The sequence below is a fragment of the Metarhizium acridum genome (genome assembly GCF_019434415.1).
Source record: "Metarhizium acridum strain ARSEF 324 chromosome Unknown scaffold_574, whole genome shotgun sequence".
NCBI lineage: Eukaryota > Fungi > Ascomycota > Sordariomycetes > Hypocreales > Clavicipitaceae > Metarhizium > Metarhizium acridum.
In genome coordinates, this window is record NW_027094044.1 from 377435 (window position 1) to 395642 (window position 18208).

At 49.6% G+C, this 18208-nt stretch overlaps 5 protein-coding genes across 5 annotated transcripts; 4 read left to right on the plus strand and 1 right to left on the minus strand.

Moving 5' to 3' along the window:
- Nucleotides 1–911: 911 nt before the first annotated feature.
- On the plus strand, nt 912–2011 carry J3458_020560 (uncharacterized protein; the record flags this gene model as incomplete). The annotated part of the gene is made up of 2 exons (XM_007815443.2): nt 912–1413; nt 1485–2011. 2 exons carry the CDS (start codon nt 912–914, stop codon nt 2006–2008), a joined length of 1026 nt encoding a protein of 341 aa, XP_007813634.1. The 3' UTR covers nt 2009–2011.
- A 2381-nt stretch (nt 2012–4392) lies between these two features.
- On the plus strand, nt 4393–5142 carry J3458_020561 (uncharacterized protein). Its single transcript, XM_007815442.2, has one exon. It carries the CDS (start codon nt 4415–4417, stop codon nt 5096–5098), a length of 684 nt encoding a protein of 227 aa, XP_007813633.1. The 5' UTR covers nt 4393–4414; the 3' UTR covers nt 5099–5142.
- Nucleotides 5143–6390: 1248 nt separating this feature from the next.
- Nucleotides 6391–7196, plus strand: J3458_020562 (uncharacterized protein; the record flags this gene model as incomplete). The annotated part of the gene is made up of 1 exon (XM_007815441.2): nt 6391–7196. One exon carries the CDS (start codon nt 6391–6393, stop codon nt 6973–6975), a length of 585 nt encoding a protein of 194 aa, XP_007813632.1. The 3' UTR covers nt 6976–7196.
- Nucleotides 7197–12004: 4808 nt separating this feature from the next.
- Nucleotides 12005–12625, plus strand: J3458_020563 (uncharacterized protein; the record flags this gene model as incomplete). Its single annotated transcript, XM_007817966.1, has 1 exon — nt 12005–12625. The coding sequence occupies one exon, from the start codon at nt 12005–12007 to the stop codon at nt 12623–12625; it is 621 nt and encodes a 206-aa protein (XP_007816157.1).
- Nucleotides 12626–16782: 4157 nt separating this feature from the next.
- J3458_020564 (uncharacterized protein) lies at nt 16783–17685 on the minus strand. The gene is made up of 2 exons (XM_066122110.1): nt 17510–17685; nt 16783–17446 (listed from the first exon to the last, which is right to left on the minus strand). Exon 2 carries the CDS (start codon nt 17347–17349, stop codon nt 16951–16953), a length of 399 nt encoding a protein of 132 aa, XP_065972736.1. The 5' UTR covers nt 17350–17446; nt 17510–17685; the 3' UTR covers nt 16783–16950.
- Nucleotides 17686–18208: the final 523 nt, after the last annotated feature.

Consider the following 18208-nt stretch of genomic DNA (forward strand, 5'->3'; position numbering starts at 1 on the left):
ACACTAAAATCTTTTCCGAAACCAATGTCAGCTGGCAAATGTATGTAAGCAGCCATCCAGGGACCAGTCAGCATAGCCTTGGTGAGCTTCTGCGATGCTGGCTAATCGCCTACTTCCTCACGCCACAACTACATGTTAGGCAGACATAACCCGTTCAAGAAGAGATACGTCGTGCTTTGGAGTAAGACATGGGGAAAGTTCCTGCCAGGGTCAGAACGCATGCCGCCGGAAGGAGATTATTAGCCAGCCACAATGCAGCCGCAGTGTAACCTCATCGGCAACGGAATTTTGCGATGGACCGGATGATATGAGACCCTCACTGAGGTTTCTTATGTCCTGGTGACCTTACGAAACAACCTATTCGAGGCATTGTTTCTAGGATGTATGCCGTATACGGTCATGTAAACGTCTTGACTGAGGCTCGGTTACTATGTTGAACACAATGGCATGACAGGCAGTCGAAGGGGTTGAAGTCCAGACTCTCTAGAACCTAGGAAGTGTGACCATCGCCTCCAAGTGCTGTGGAATCAAATCAACGAATTAGCACGGGCGGCATAGCAGCACCACTCTCTTCCAGCTCATGGACAGCGTCCTGACTATGAGACAGAATGCCGCCAGTCCGCCTATAGTTGATCATGCGCCTCATACTCTGTCGGCCATCATATTGTAGCTCGTGACAGACTCAATGATGCAAACCGAGTCTCTGAAATGGTGAGTTCAGGTAAAAATACGACCCTGATGAAGCGGGGAGCGTCCCGGGTCTCACGAGCACACCAGAGCTCTTTCGAGTATAAAAGAAAAGCAAGAGCCGGTTCTAGTTATTTCAACACGAGCCAAATTTGTTTCATCAACAGAACAAGAATAATCCACTCTTCAGAACATTTCTTACCATTCATCACAACTCCTCCAGGATGAAGAATATCCAGATAACCCTCCTTGCCCTTGTTTTCCAGGTCTCCCTCTTCGAGGCCAAGGGTTACAAAAAGAACATTCCTACTTATGAAGTCGGGCCTGACGCCAAGATTGACGGCAAGAGCATTACGTATAAGGACCCTGACTGTGACGAGGGCCTGGATTGCACAGTCACCAGGTCTTGCAGCTCTGCCGGCACATCTCCCGTTCTGAGCGCGGACAAGAAGTATTTCGCTTGCTGTCTCCCGGGAACCCGTCTTCTGGGAAGCCCACAGACAGCATTCGACTGCTGCGCTGATGGCCATGACCTGGTGGGCAGCCCTGCAGTCGGTTATCGATGTTGCCAAACCGGGTTTGAGTTCGATGGAACGCAGTGCAAGCAAGTCTGCAAGAACGGCAAAGTGCTCGTCGGCGGCAAATGTGTCTGCCCCGAGGGCATGGTTGAAGATCCCGATGGAAACTGCAAGGAGAAACCCAAGTGCACATCTGGCCTGGAGACTGGTACGTCTTACTAGCAAAATAGGTGCGGTGTTGTTCCGAGAAGCAGCGTCAACTGACCATCTACTCTTCAGGCAAATGCTACATCTTGACGGCTGAAAACGGTAACAGACTTGGCCTCCACAATGACAACGTCTACTATGCTGCCCCTGACAGCATGATTCAACGATATGGCAAATTCCAGCTTTGTGCCGACGAGAAGTGCACTCCTGGTCAGCCAGTTAATCCATCAAACGAGGTCTACATCCGTGATACCTATGGTGACTTGGCCACGGGTGCCAACAAGGGCCAGTGGCTTAACAACGCCGCCAACGGCAACCATATTGGCCGTACTCCAGCCTTTGCCAATGCCGGCCATTTCTCCATCAGCAAGTGGCCCTGCGGCAAGCATTGCTTGGGCGGCTTCACTCAGGGTATCGGACCTGCCTGCCCTGCCGATATTCCTGCCATGACCTTTTATTCGCAGGATCCGCAGATGTGCGTTGCCTTCCAGTTTACCGAGGTGCCCTGCGATCTCAAGGCCGATGTAAACAACTGCATCTGGAAGAACGGAGACCAGTGCTGCAACAGAGTTGACTGCAGCAAGAAAGGTGAATAAAGCCTCTGGATTTCTAATCCATCTTTAGCAAAGCCAGCGGGGAAACGATGGGAGAAGTTGTAGCGGGCGGGTTGCAAGGCGAAGCGTGACGGGACTATCATTAACATTGTATCCTTTTTGCTCTTTCGTCCTGACACTTGATTGCTTCTGTTTTTGTCTATCATTTAGGAATAGCTATCTAATTCAAACCACGTTCTTTATTGCTTCACTAGACGATGGAACAATTCTCCACGTGAACACAACTTATGCAAAAAGGTTCCTGTTTGTGGGTTCCAACCTGGTCTTGGTGGGCTTCATTGGAAAATTGATAAAAGACAACGCATCTCGAGCGCTGCCGGAAGACGACGACGATGATGGAATCAACCAGAAGTCGAGTTGTTATATGTTCTGGGACGCCATGTTTCCCCATGCGACTGAAGCCCTTGCTATCAGAGACTAATAGGGAGGGACCGCCGTATAAACTCAAAATCAAGCGGTAAGATGTATCAATATATTGATTAAATCCGTTAATAAAAAGGGCTAGATGCAGGGCATCTAGTAACACGGTATTTTAGCCGTACCTAGGCCAGGGAACCGTAATTGACCACGCAACACACCATGAGTACACGCATCGCGATGTGTCAGACACACTAGCTGAACTGGTGATGACTAGCAAAAAAATAAACGCCATAAGCTAGTTAAATCCTCATTGCGGAGGGTTGAGGGGATGTGTACTCTTGTCTCGGCTACTACAGAAGTTGGAGGAATATTGCATTGTTATTAGGTTAAGTCAATAGTGGGCAATTTCTTTGGGGAACAAGTTGCTGGGGCACAATTGACGCCTTTTTGACCTTGTATCCGCCTGGTTCTTGACATGACAATCGTCTGACGAGTCGACGCCACTCTTCGCTCAATTGATGACCGAGAGTGCGAGCATACCGAGGGGTTGATCACTTCCTCTCCCACCAGCTCTGGACGTTTAAACACGCGGCTCCACCCGAAAATATCGGAGAACCATATTTATAGCCATTATTGGCTTGCAGATCCGGAGCAAACCCCGGAGAGAAGGGCTTGCCTCCATTTGCGCAACCAAAACTTGTTCTGTGAGCCTCGCCGGCGCAAGACGGGCTTCTGGTTATTGACCGTGCTTGCTCCGATGATATCATCGATGTCATAATGCAATCGGTTTCCCTTGTTGCCGCTTATCCTTGCCTGCACATGGAACCAGCGGAGCACAACAGGCTCAGCGAATAGTTACAAGAAGACATCCTCTGGTCTTGCAAGCATCGCTGTCGGCTTCGTTCCGACGGAGAAACACACACACACACAAAAGACAACACGGAGTCACATTTTTCTGGGACCTCGAAAGCTGTTGAGGCCCAGTGGTCTAATCAACAGCCCGCGCGACGTATGGGAAGATGTGCATCGGGTTGTTCCCAAGGCTAGGAGAAACACATCCGTGAACCAGTCGCGCGTCGTCTTGTTGATGTCCGCCAACACACGCAACTACACCAATGAGGACAACTTCTGCCCTTGTACAACCCCAGATTGTTCGTGGGACAAAGTAGACAATCTTGGACCCGTTTAATAGACAATTTTATTCTATTAAACAACTAACTTGTATACCCCCATGATATTCAGTAAAGGATGTCATGCCTTCTTCCCGTGCCCGCGACCACTACCCTATTCTCCCTGGATTTTGTCTGTCGTTGTCGTCGTCGCTGCTGTTGCTGCTGTTGCTGCTGTTGCTGCTGCAGCTACTACGGCGTCTGCGCTCGTCTTCAAACCACGAGCTTAGCGACTTACCCTCAAAAGTCAAGTCTGCGTCGTTAATCTCCGTGGCCCGAACCCATTTGGGTGCCAGAGGATCGAGGGAGCGTAGGCCGGGAACGTAATAGTATGTGTCTTTTGACGTGGTTGTGGTCATGTTTTCGCATCGTGTAGAACGGTTGTGGTTTTTAGCATTTAGAGCTTGGATTCATGATACAGCTCCTTACGCGCCTGAGCCGGCGAATGGAGGCTTTTTATACAAGTAGCCCAGCCAGGTTCATACTTTCCGCTTATGTTGGTGGCGGGCGCAAAACGCTGAAGCCTCACGTCATTTGGCGGTGGCAAATGCACAACTTTACCTCATCAGCCCCCCGAGCCAGCACAGGCACTCACCGGGGGCACCCGGAGGCCGTTGCGTGGCAAGCTGAAAAGGTCAAGAGCAGTTGGGAAGGACTGCGGCGCACAAATATGACGTGGTCGCCAACATTCAATGCTGCCCCCAGCCTGCTTTGCTGCCATCAAAATGAATATTACGCGTGATGACGTCGGGGGGACTGGCCTGCAGAATTTTTTTAAAAATAGGCAATCTTTCCATTGTTACTACCCGCAATTGAAGCTTAAATGCACCGGGAGACGCCTGGCAGCGTATAAGTCGCCATGGTGAGGAAGACTTCACAGCAAAGGGCCGCGACCAATGCAATGGTTTCGTGCAGGGCCGACAACCACCACCAAGATGGCGAGATGCCTTGCATAGCGAATAGGCCAAGTCTACCGATTCGAAGTCTAAAGCGAAAGCACTCTGATGATAGTACCGCTGGAGGATCAGCTCAGCGAGACACCGACTCGGCTTCGCGGTGTCGACTCCGCCCTATAGATACTACATCAGCCCAGACAACTGATGACTACAACTTTCACTGGAACATGTCGGCATCGTTTGAGTCTGCCTCGGCTTACAAGGTGCAGGGTGTGCCACAAGAGCATCTACACTGGGTTGGGCCCGCCTTTGCAGACGACTTGTCAGAGTACTCGTCACTGTCGACGCCTTCACCTGCACTAGCTGCCTACATGCCACCGTCTTCTCGGCGTTTTGGCGAAATGACCTTGCCAGAGACAGGCAGGCTGGAAGATGCCTTCAGTCAGTCTGCGGGAACGTGTCTTGGCAGAAGACAAACGAGCTATGGGTATGACGGCGGTTTTGCGGGGATGCAGGATAGGAAACGTATGGATCGTATCTTGGGGAACTTGATCCAGACGGAATTCCGGCAAAGGGAGCATGCAAAGCAGCAGCTTGCGGCCATTCATAATTCAAGGTGCAACGTTCGGGATGGAGGAAGGTGGTAGTTGGTATCCCAGCAGTAGTATGTGGATTGGTTCGCAGCGGAGACCACGATGGCCGGCCATGGCTCAACCACCTCGCTTCAAGTAAATTATATCATTGTCAAGTTGTAAATTAAATTAGAGAGTGCTGGTACATGTAGTTGAAAACAATTGGTCTTCCAGCCGTGTCTTGTGGCATAATTTGGTGACTTGGGTGCCCACATGCACGTACACAGTGGGAGGTAATAGGTGCCTAATTTGCCCACGTCCTCGTACCAGGCTAGCCTGGTTAGGAGTCTCAGCTCTAGCCAACCGTTGACTCCAATAACCCTGACCCTAATTGCCGCCCGAGCACGCACGGTCATCCACCCACCGCCAAGTCCCGGCCATGACCCCACCAGACATGTGCAACTTGTGGTCCGACTCCGATCCGTCTACTCCGTAGGCTGCAAGAGACGGTACTCCGCACTGGTTCCACCATCAAAAATATGATGCCACCTGGCGGAACGTGACGAATAGGGTGTAAAAGGTCCACGGGTACCCGTGTGGGTTGCTTACCCGTGGGCTTTGGGTAAGGTATAGGTAGGAAAAAAAGACTTAAATGGATTTATAGGGGAAAATAGGGTACCTATAACTATCTATTAAAAATATTAGGTGTTTTTAGGTACCTAGATAAGACCTATGTAACTTTAAATATTACTTTATACTTTAAACTTAAGACTTATTATTATAAATATAATTAAATATTAAAGGGTTAACGTTAATTATTATAATTAATTATTATAATTAATTTATTTATTTAATTTATATTATTATATTATATTATTATACGTTTATAGGTATTTATAGGGTACCTATCTTTATATTAGGTTACCCGTGGTATACCCAAACCACCTACATGATAAAATGGGTAGCCCACGAATAACCCAAGAAAAACTTGGATACCCACGGGTGCCCACGGGTACCCGTTTTTACACTCTAGTGACGAATGGGCATGTTCCTGGATGGCGGGTCCTAGGCCCTGGCACATCTCGACTCTGCTAGATGACACCACGTCCGAGATTTCCGAACTCTGCGGGACAAGTTGGTGCTTAACCCCTCTTATACACCGGCATGGCTCACCGTACACAAAGTCATACATTTTTGCGACTCAAGTTGCCCTTCCCCGGGACACAATGATAAAGCTAGTATAAACTTATTATAAAGCGTTTTAAATCCCTCGTAAGCAAAGGTCTATTCTCCATGAATTAAATCTAGCCTCCCACAACCATTATCCTCTTGCTGTCCCCGTCGCCCATCAATGCTGTGCGGAGTCTATGCCAGCACTTCATGCGGGCATCGTCGATTCAGTCACTGTCCCAATCGTGAGACCTTCAACGTTTATACCTATCCTAGGTGAAACTTCGCAACAAGGCCATATCACGCCAATCAACGTCTGTAACAAGCATCCATCACTGGACAATTCACAAAATCCTCATATCCTCGTTGACGTGGTACGGGCCAAACTACTGGAGGAAGCCTCCAAGCCTAACAACAGCTTGCGACGCCTCGTTGGTCATGCCAATCTTCTCGACATGCTCTATATCGAGTTGGATGATACAAACTACGAATCTGGTGGATGTATTCAGGATGGAGAGGTTCACGAAGAATGGCATGAAAGTGAAAGAGCCCCGGTTGAGGATGAGGATAACAGCAAGAGTGCGACTGGCGACTCTGACGACTCCAATGACTCCGACTCGGAGCCCGACGAGGGTCGTGACATGAGTCCCAAGTCCAACAATTACGTTCACTGTGTAGTCAGCCCTCTGGCCAGCAAAAGCAAACCACTCACAATTTTCTATACGCATTCATGGCCAGATGTATCAATTCCTAGTCGACACCTGACGTGTCTTGATACATGAGTAGAGATTTCTATATGCATGTATATGATTACACGTCGCGTCAAAATTAGCCACAATTCTTTTTTGGCCACACAAACATTCAGGGGGCCCCAAGTTTCAAAATCCAACAGTGACCGCCGTCATTACTATCAAGAATACGGCAACATGGCACAGGAGTAACTATCGGTGGCTATCAGTTAGGAAACTGCCTGAACATTTGTGGGGATGAATACATAGGAGCTACTGTGTGTTGTATCAATCAAATCCTGGATGTGCATCGAATCAGCTTACATGTATCCCACCATGTACACGTGCATGCTTTGGCTGCGACGACGCGTCTGAGTGGCCGGCAAAACCAGAACTAATACGTCCCTGACTGCTAATAGCCTGTGCGTGATGATGATGCCATGCTCAAGGGGTGCTGGTGTCTGGCGCCATCACCAGTCCACAAGTGCAGCTGTCACCGGTTGCTCATCCAAGGAGCCGCAATGTCTCATAGATGACCAGTTTCCTCGCTGATTGCAGAATCGGAGAAACCAACAAAATGCGAGGTCATGGTCAACCGCCTCGAGTTGGTATCCCCTGCTGATGCAGGATAGGATTACCAAAATGCCCTCGCCAGAACGCCCAGCACGCCCAGCGCTCCGCCACCGTGGCAAACCAGATACCATCAATCCATCGTCGGGTATTAAGAAGGTAGTCCGATTTAAAAACAATCTGGAGAGTGTCAGGCTATTTTCCAGCTTTGACCAACCCCAAGCTGTTGGCAAGTCGCCGTTACTTGAGAGCGACCACTTTGATGACCACGAGTATATTGTCACGTCTGCGGCCATTGGCACGCCATGGCCCTTCAGGACTGCAGAATCATATATCTCGATGCTGCGATTTTTCAACCGCTCGACGGATACCGATCGGCCGGTCACGCTTGAAGAGATGCGTATTCATACTTACTCCATGTCGATTACTGGGTTGGTTATTGTCAAGAACCTAGCTTTCCAAAAGCAGGTAGTCTGTAGATTTACTTTTGATACTGGGCCACCGTGCCTGAATTCGACGCTGAATACTGTTACCCTGCTGAGGTGCAGCAGAAAAGGAGCGCTCAAGACCGGTTCAAATTCACTATCCAGTTCACAGAGTTCAGCAAGCTTGGGGACAACACGTCATCGTTCTGCATTCGCTACCTCGTGGACGGCAACGAATTTTGGGACAATAATAGCTCGAGTAACTTCCAATTCAACTTTAAAACGGAGCAGCAGGATTTGAATATGGTGCAACTAGCTGGACAGTTCGGGAATAGGGGATACGAATTTGCTGAAAGGAGACACATAAATAGCATGCCTTATTCCTGCAGCGACATTGTCGTATTATCGAAGGAAAACACGTCGAAGGCGAAACCGGCAGCCACAAGACTGGACAATTGTCAGAGAAACAGCACGGCCTTTCTGCCAATACGGAGCCTTCCAGGCACTTTGCAGCGAGGGCTAGCTGATGAATATGTTACCGCTGGTCTGTGTAAATCGAATCTTGTAGGTGTCAATTAAATCTGCACTAAACGTTGACGATTGCAATGGGTGACTGTCCGCTACGAAGAGGGGCTCGAGTCGTAAAAAATCAGGCCCGTGTAACCAACACGTGGTGATGTGCAATAGTACCATTCTGCTACTCCTAGAGAGAGAAAAAGACCAGGGGTCTAGAGGCACATTGAATCAACTCTCATCTAGTTTCTCCAAAATCGACTTTCAATATCAACTTGTAGACAACTAGTTTGTAAAGAAAGGCGCTTTACAAAGTGGACAAGAATTCTGACGGCACAAGTGCCACTTATCTATGCATGAGGAATGGAAAAGGTGATTGCATGGCAGACGCCGGACGATATCTTGGTCCTCTAGGATCTGTAGACAGATGGCACTGCGCTCATTGACTAGTACAGATTCATACAACTAAAACCTACATTGTCGCCACAAATAGTACAATTTTCTTGCTATGCTTGCTTTACTGAGGCCTACATCTCGCAATGGGACAAGAGACCTACCAAATAACATAGTCATCAAAGCAACACGGAGACCTTGGCAACGCCTCAGTGCTACTCTGAGCTAGCTTGTACATGTGTCTTGGTGCAACACCGTCGAGCTTCGGGGGAGGAACTTGGTGGCAAACTTTGCCTACTTACGCACCTTTTTGGCTACTAGTAGGCTCCAAGGGAACGCGCCTGCATAAATGTCGGTGTGCAGAAGTTGGCGCTTCTCTTCCAAAGCATCAGCTGGCTGGGGATTTGCTTACACAACATCTAAGGTGCGACATACCTTGCGAAGAATACAGTGAGAAAAGCTATACCGCCGATTATACCGAGAGAAATCCCAAGAGAAACCCTATTTTCTGCTCGAGGACTACTGTTTACGTTTATGCTGACATTACGGTGACTTGGTGGCTGCGGGTTTCGTCTGCGGCCGTCCGAACCAGTCGTTTCTTTCCTTCTTTTTGCTTTAATTTTTTTTCAAACTATAAGTTGGAAAACGGTAGCCGAACATGTGTACGTCAATTGCACCTAGCCGAGTCCCCAGTGCACGAGCAAATCTCGGATATGACGTGGGCTGCACGTGCGAGATCTTGTATTGAGAAGGCTTGTGTGGTCTACGACAATTATAACCACCAACATGATGGCATCATGGAACATCAACTGATGCGGCTGCCAGACTATTGTCTGACCCGTGCGGCGTGCCGAAGAATTGCATGTAGCTGGCATCGCGGTTGGCATGGGACTCTGGCCGTCAAGATGGAATTCGCGACCGTGAACGAGAGGCCAGGTTTTTAGTCAGAGTCGAGTGCGAATGAGCCGATTTTACGACGGAGCAAAAGCGCCAAGGGAGCCAATTACAATATAATTTCAGGCACGGCAAGAGCGTAACCAACTTGGAAATATAATGGGAGCCATAGCATCGCCAAGCGAAGAATATGGATTCTGTCAAGTGCCGGCACATTTATTGCCTGAGCCCCCTTGCGTATATCCCGTCATGAAGTTGAACACCTTCAGATACAGTAGCCTTTCTCATCGCCTCCCTTCGCCTTTGCCTTTGCACTCTTGTAGCTATGCGGTCGCTGGATTGCACAGAAGTGTCTCAGGCGTCGCATCAGTGACGTCATATGATTGTTATCAAAGGGATCACACATTGGTGACATCGGCTCAGAGGGCGCCCAGAGACAAGACCGCACATTTTACTACTTGACTGCCCAACATTTCCAAATCATGAGCTGATGGATGTCGTTCCGTCTCAGCCACACCGTTTCGGGTCAAAGTTGAATCGGGGCCCTACAGTGTTCTAGACCCTGACCATTTGATGCATAGATCAACGACATTGCGGGGGATCGGACCATAAAATCCAGGAACCGAACGGACCGAACTGACCGAAGCAACTTGCCCGGCCTACCAGCAAATGTTTTGGGGGTTACGTGTGCTGGTCCCCAAGGATACACACGTCTGGTACCCTCGCTGTATACCCTCGGGACTTGTGACGGAACAATAAAACGAGACACAATATTAATACGCCGTCTTGCGACAACAGTCATGAGACTGTCTCTGGGGAAGATATCCAAACCAATCCAACGTGGGTATGCTCACAGGCCTTCAAGTCCTGCTCTCTCTTCTCTCAACAATCAAGGTCGGAACCAAGTAATCCCCACGTACCGGTTTGACAAAATATTCTGCAGCCAAAGATGCATCTTCAGTGTATGGACATGGACGCTAGCATGGCATGGTCAGATAGCTAAGACGAGTGCGGTGCGGTATCGGTAAGATTCCATGACGCTCAAGTTGTGCAGCTTTGATGGGCAACGGCATCAACATGCAACCAACAGGACGGCGACTCTGGCTCCCCTAATAAGGCATTGCCGTCAAGTCTAGCCTCAGATTCCAGTCTGGGCAGCGATTTTCCCCTTCCTGATCAAGAACGGGCCATTTGGCGCCCAGGCAGTCCTGATTTGATAGTTCCCCTCGAGCACGGTTCAGCAGTTGAGTCCGAGTTTTCTCAAGACGCCGGTGAATTCAACAATCTGCCTAGCCCAATGCCAATACACATGCCGCTTGTTGTGCCAGCTCACACCCACAACCGGCCTCCCTTGTCTGAGCTGGGGAAGTGCCGCCGAAGCCCAGGGCGCTTCCTCTTCCGAGGTGCTCTCCCCTCCTGACCACTCTGAAATCAGCTCCGGTAGCCAGGAGCCTGCGCATTCAAGCTCGACCTGTCAAGAAGTCCAGAGTAAATGCAACAGACGCAAGTGGTACACCAGCAGCGGAGACTGGGAAGATTGACAAGGCCTATTTACGCGGTTGCCACAATAAAGTAGAGAAAAGCTATCGAGGCAGACTGAATAATGATTTTAACATGCTTCTTCCGGTTGTCTCTGACTACATGGATGAAAGGGAGTTGGTGTCTGCGGGTCTTACGGTGGAAGGGCCACGAAGCCAAAGTAAAGGATCTATATTACGACTGGCTCGGTGGAAGTTACAGGCGCTCAAGGTGGAAACCTGCACCCTTGCTGGCGAGTTGGAGATGTTGCGACAAGCATGGGTTCCATGGCCAGCATTGGACATGGCCAAACCGCCGCGCAATCGACCATAGCGCCCAGCGGGAGATGGTTTATATTATGATGATGAAGTATGTAGCACTAATAAGGCTGTAAAGTTGCGTGGAAAGAAAATCACTGAAGCGAGAGTATCGGATACCACAGTATTGGCCCTTTCAAGTTGGTGCCGCTCAGGGGTTGCATCATCTGCAAGTGCGCTCTTCCGGACAAGCCAGCCATGATACACTGTGTTGTATGACCAGTCCATGACGTGACAACATGCACCTTTCAGCATGACTGGAAATATCTGCTGATTTGAGCATATTGCCTTTCAAGTGGGTGTTCTGCTGATGATGTGGCCTGGCCTTGACCGATAAAAGCCAGCTACGCGCCCACACAATCCTTACAATTCTCTGTATACTCATAGCCCACCTTCCATCCACGCTTACCGACTATTGCCCCCCTTTTACCTGGATCAGTAGCTATTGCCAAGATGGATTTTATTCCACAGTCTATCGCTTCCAACCAGAGCTTCTCTCCTCTGATGCGATTCTTCCACGACATGGATAAGTACTCTCGCCAGCTGACCCACCACCACCAACGACGTGATGACGGTGGAAGCCATGGCAGTAGAGCCTTCTTTCCCAATTTTGATGTCCGTGAACTTGAAAACAGATTTGAGCTCTACGGGGAGCTACCTGGAGCGGAAAGAAACGACATGAAAATCGAGTTCACAGGGCCCCGGACTTTGGAAATCAGCGGCACCGTCAAGCCTTGCTACGATTCTTCTCGTCGCGAATCGGCAAACAACACTGTCGCCAAATGGGACAATACCCAAGCGGCTGGGGAGACACAAGCACAGCTGGATGAGGAACATGCGGTGGAACATGAGCATCAGCCGAGGCGCAAGCCGCGCCACAGGGACACGGAAGACCATGACGTGAAATACTGGGCGTCGGAACGAAGCCTGGGCGGCTTCTATCGCTCATTTACTTTTCCGAAACAGATCCAACAGGATGGTGTTACAGCCACGCTTGATAGTGGTGTTCTTGCAGTGACTGTGCCAAAAGCGGCCGAGGCAAGGACTGAGAGGCGCGTTATCCAAGTGGCATAGTTGTCAGTGCTACTGCGCTCTTTATGGTTACGAAGCTGGTTGAAATCTGGTGTTGCCAGGCGCAATTCCGGTTGCCCAACATGTAAACTGTCAAGATATTAATCTGGGACAAATTGATGCTTCTCTCCTTTGTACGTCTTGTCGCTGCCGGCTTAATGTCACCCTAATCTCGCGATCACTCTTCGTCGTCTCCATCCTCCTCGCCGTCTCTGGATACCGGCTGCAGCGGCATAAATGCTCTGGGGGTGCAGACTAGGCAACAAAGTATAAGTCCTAATGTAGAGTGGCGTGTTCAATTTTCTAGCTAGTACAGAACATTGAAGTGCTATACGTGACCTGCTCACCATAGCATCTGCGTCTGTAGTGCAGCTACGCACAATAATGTGTGTTGGGGGGCCAGTAGTTCTCGCAGGCACATCAGCCCGTCGTCACAGTCTGACACTGTATAACCTGCAGGCCTCAAATTCATGATGTCGTTTCAGCAGGCTGATTCGAAATCCTACCCCCTGCGCAATAAGCGAAATATACGGGCTGAAGCCAATGACGCTGCTGGCTAGAAGCGTTAAATAACGACGACTGTCGCCCAACTTCATAGTCGAATAAGACATTCTTACAAAAAAAATCAAAGATTTCATCACCACCTGTACCCACATATCTTTTACACTTCTTAAACATCATGTCTGGAATGTCGAGGGCCGGTACGGCCGTAGCGGCAGCCAAGGGTATCGGCATGGCGGACCAAATCATGCGTGGCATACACGATGACATTGACCATGGACAAAATGACACGCAGTCCCATTATGTAAAAGCTGCCATTGCTGGGGCTATTGCCATTGGGGCTTTTGAGATGTTGAAAAAGGATAAACACCAGGCGCGAGGAACATCGGAGTACACGAACGACGGCAATGTAATATTGACGCGTTCATACTCCCGCTCACGCTCTGGTTTCTGATTTCGATCCCGATCGTCATCGCGTTGCCGCTATTATGCAGCAAAATACCACATGCCATTCTTCAGCTGGTCGCTAAAGGTTCGTCTTGCAGCAATGGCCCATGTGCAGACAAGGCGTTGAATCACTAGTGCTTACTCCTTAGACTTTCGTCAGGCCGGCTTTTATGCGGCGAGGAATTGTAAGCCTTGTCTATTTCTTATACTGTCATGTCTGCTAATAAATCGTACTCACGACTCTCAGTCCAAATACTACTATGGGAAATGACGTTTGGTTACATTCCCTTGGCGAGAAGCAAATGACCTTTTTACCTGACACTGTAAAAAGAAAAAAAAAAGGGCCCGTGTAATCTGGCAGGATAGCTCGCTCTCCATCTCGTATGATCGGGCAACACCAACGACCAGGATCACGCGGTGGAAAGAGCATCACGAGAGGCGACCTGGGGGGTTTTCGTACGCCGATTTCATGCTACAGATCTGCAAAGTTGCGCTAGATGTCGTTGTCAGTGATCCATATGAAGGAACAGGCGCACAAAACGTCAGTCAGCTTGACGCTCCACGACCAGAAGATGTCAGCACGCGATTTCCGAAATCGAAAACCAGGCAAGCAATCACCTTCGCGACGCAGCGGCCTGCTTTTCAACCAAGGACTTGCTCGAACATTGGAATTGGAACATGCACCGCTCGTATGTCATGTCGATGCTGTATCGACCTGGCCTTGCTAAACGCGTCGGCGTTGAACAGTCAGCGACACACTCGGATATGCGCAGTCTCTGCATCGACTCACTCTCTGGTAACCGTAGCAGCATTCATCAAGATATGCAACTTCACTGCCTTTGCCGTGTCCTCGTGGGCTTGTCCACCGATCGCCCAGCTCAGCGCTTCTCTTGGGCATTTTGGGGGAGCCAAAAGGAACGAGCACCTGCGAAACATGCTTGACAAACTCAGCACCATCATGTTGAACATGGAGTATTTGGATGCCTCTGAGCTGCCAGCGCCCGTTTCTCGGGCCGTCGTGGCTCTACAATAGCTGAACGGCGGAGGAGATGGCAATGAGAGATTCAAGGACAGCGGTGGTTCCGCAACGACAACATCTAGCATCTCCGATGGCGAATCACCACTGACACAGGTACAAGCCATTTCATGGGGTCGCTTAGTAGCTGATGACTAGCGGTTAACTAGTTGTTTTTTTTTTTTTTTTGGTGCTTTTTACTCATCCTTATTTCCAAACTGTCCTGGCTTTCGGAGCCCACGGAGAGTTCGGCCGTCTCCACTTGGCGGGTGCCGGAGGTCTCAGAGGTCTCGGAGGTCACGATCCGAGGGGTGTGGTGCGAGGTTCGGTCATGTCAGCCCACTTTGGCAAAGATTGGCTCATGTCCATCTCGGATAAGCCGATTTGCGTTGGCATCGTTTGCATTGCCATTGTCGATGTAAATGGACGGTGGTGCTCTGTTGTGCTTGACTTTAGATCCTCTTTGTGTATACCATAAAGTTCTGCATACATTCTAACGAACAGGATGTTGTTCTATTTATTCATGTCAAGGTAGGTGGTTAAAGATGTATTTCCATTCCAGTTGCACACACAGTGAGTACGTAGCTAGGCTGTCTCTCGCTAATCAGTGCAATATATGTGCGCAATTGATGACCGTTTGAAGGTGCCACACTTTGTGCAGCCCTGGGCAGACCCTTTGTGTCATTCTCTCATAGTTATTAGCAGCTTCACGCACTCTGCGAATTTGAAAGTTTGCCCTGTCACGATAACAGTCAAAGATTTCTCGGCAATATTGCCAAGTTATGCTAACAAGACTAGGCACCAAGACTCTCGTACACGCAAAATGCCCGCGATTGTGCACGTCTCGGCTCAACTAGCTTTCGCAACCATGGTTTCTAATTTTCCCCAGCTCGTTTACACCATGGAGTCAAGTTAGCAATACGAATCTAGTAATAATGTTGCCGGCTAGAGGAGCAAACACAGTTGCAAGCCATCCCAAGTGATTTCAGACAAGACTTGAGTACAAAGCATATCACAGACTGCAAGATCCGAGCCATTGACCTCATGTTTCTTCTAGCATCTGTCCGTGAGATGCCTTCTCCCGCCCAGTCCTCGTCCTCAAAAAACTTTCCCTGAAGCAGCTCAACAACAACTAAAGCACCTGCATATAGAACCAGCCTCAGAAATACGAATCACAAATCCTATCTTCACTTATTTGGAAAGCAAAGAATCGCCGGAAGATGTCACGATGCTCCAAAGGGCAGTCAACAAAAAAGCTAGTTTCGCATGTCGTGATGCTCCAAGTGTTTTCACGCAACATATTTCCATGGTAAGCGTTACTGAATACAGCCTTCCGTTAACCTGTGGTGTTGTCTGTGACAAGGGCTTGATATCAAGGGCTTGGAGAGTGAACTGACTCTATTTAACGATAATCTAGTAGGGTGTCAAAGGTCCTTGGCTTTGCAAGAGGAAGGGAGGGATCAGTGACCACTATATATACATGAAAGGAACAGCTGTGCTTAAGGCTCCCAGCGGGTCATGTTTTCAGTCTGTAACCTCCGGGTCCTGTATCGGCGATGCCCCTTTACTGGGCGTTGCCTTTGTTGGACTTTGACCGTGGAACGGTGTCAGAGTGGTCACCGGGTTTACCACTAATCAATGGAGCAAAAGGTCCAGCAGTAGCGGCCCATGGCCAAATATCTCCTATATCTAGCTTACAAGTATGCAAATTTCGGCTCTCTCTCTCTCTCTCTCTCTGGCCCTCGACAGAAGCCTTGAAGTCCTTTACTACATCTGATATTCGCTGATAAACTTCTGCTCAAGCTCAGATGTACATATTGTGTGGTTGCGTGTTTCCAAAAATACAGCAACTCTTGCTTATGGCACTTCCAATGCCTTCATAACTGGAGTGACACGCCTCGCCCCTGACGACCACTGGGTGTTTCTGTAGCAAGCCTGCCTCCCAAAGTCACTATTTGTCGAGAGGAGATGACGACTACATATCACGCTCCGGTTGTCAGTTTAGCGAGAAATATCCACCGCCGTCGTCCTGCACAGTGTTTGGATCGAGAAATGCCTGTGGTAACATGCCCCATTGGCCCTTTCTCGTCGTGCCGCACCAACACCAAGGGTCGGGATGCTCCCCCATTCCTCATATCAGCTTCATCTATTTAACGATATCGTGTCCCAAAAAGTACTCACAGACAATATTGGTGATGGTGTCTCCCTTGTCAAACTTGAGCCATCCAGCCTTGCCATGCTTTAGAGAAAACTTCCACTTTGCCTTGGCGCTAACTGCAGTTCTCATGGTCCTGTTGAGGCTGCTGCATATAGGGGCATTCAACATGACAATCTCAGACGGGACCGAGGCGAAATTCCCATCGTGTCAGGCAAACACTTTCCGGCCTTTGTATTGAGGCGGCCATTTGATCCTAGTAAGCTTGACTCCACTCGCTACTTGCAACTCTTTAGAGCGGTCACGGTCTGCAATGCTTCGTTGGGCCTCGTCTCTTCGCACCGCCTTCATGGCTACTCCAGTCGGCCGGCCGTTTATTTCCGTGCTCTCTTTGTGTACTGGATTTGGCTTCGTGGGGACTTTGAAATGCAAGTCGTAATTGTTGAGCAGGTGTGACGGGACATCTGTCCCATACACGACGGCAAGGCCATGGATCACGGGCAAGGGCCGCGCGTGTCTTGAGAGATGAGCCAACAGGTCGTCCGCTGAGAAGAAAACAGGCGCGTCGCTCTCTCCAAAGTGTAGCCTCGTTGAACGCAGAAAATACATCCGTACAGCCTGTCACCAGGCCTCTTCACGGCAAGATGGCTCTTTTGCAGAAATCGGAGCCGAAAATGCACATGGCGCCTGGTCATAGTACCACTTTCTGCAAAAAAGTCCGTTAGCTTGACGTCCTAGGCCTGACGAGGATATAGCCACTATTCCTTGCCTCTGTTAGATTGATCATTTTCCGTGTGCTCGTTGTCCAATTCCCTGGCGCAACCGGTACATTTCGCAACTACTCGCGACAACGTCCTCTGCATGGGCTTGTTCACACCGCTGTTTCCCTTCAGAACTTCTTTCGCACCGGAGCGAAATCCTTTGTACCGACGAATAGAACTGGACTCATCAATAACACAGTTGCTGGACGGCAAGCGACCCACTGGAGTCGGCGGAACAGCTTTGGATGGAGGTTGGCGTTTGGCCGGGGTATGAGTCGGCGGCGATGCTTCTTGAGTTGACACGCTTTCAGAAAAGACAGGTGGCTTGATAGAGCATAGGATTCGTATGCTTCGCGAGACGGTAGGCGCCGAGGCAGAGGCCAGTGCTGCCCAGGATATACACTTGTTTCCTCCGACGCTCTAATCGGTAGAGTTGGCCGCCTTGGATTGCCGCGACTTGACGGACTCGGGGACGACCCCGAAGAATGGCCACTGCTGAAAGATTGACGCCTCGGATTGCCCACTGCGAATTCCAGGCCAGTGGTAGAGCTTGAGTACGCCGTGTTTGCGTGTGTGATGCGGCCTGACTGGCTGTGGCTAGTATGGGATCCCATGGGGAAAGGATTGACCGAGCTACTAACCCACGATGGACTTCCCAATACCAGTGGCTCATGGTTCGTCTTCCTATTTAGCTGCCAAGTATATGA

Coding starts and splice junctions, on each gene's coding strand:
- J3458_020561 (XM_007815442.2), top strand. CDS start 4,415: ATGGTGAGGAAGACTTCACAGCAAAGGGCCGCGACCAATGCAATGGTT.
- J3458_020564 (XM_066122110.1), bottom strand. CDS start 17,349: ATGTATTTTCTGCGTTCAACGAGGCTACACTTTGGAGAGAGCGACGCG.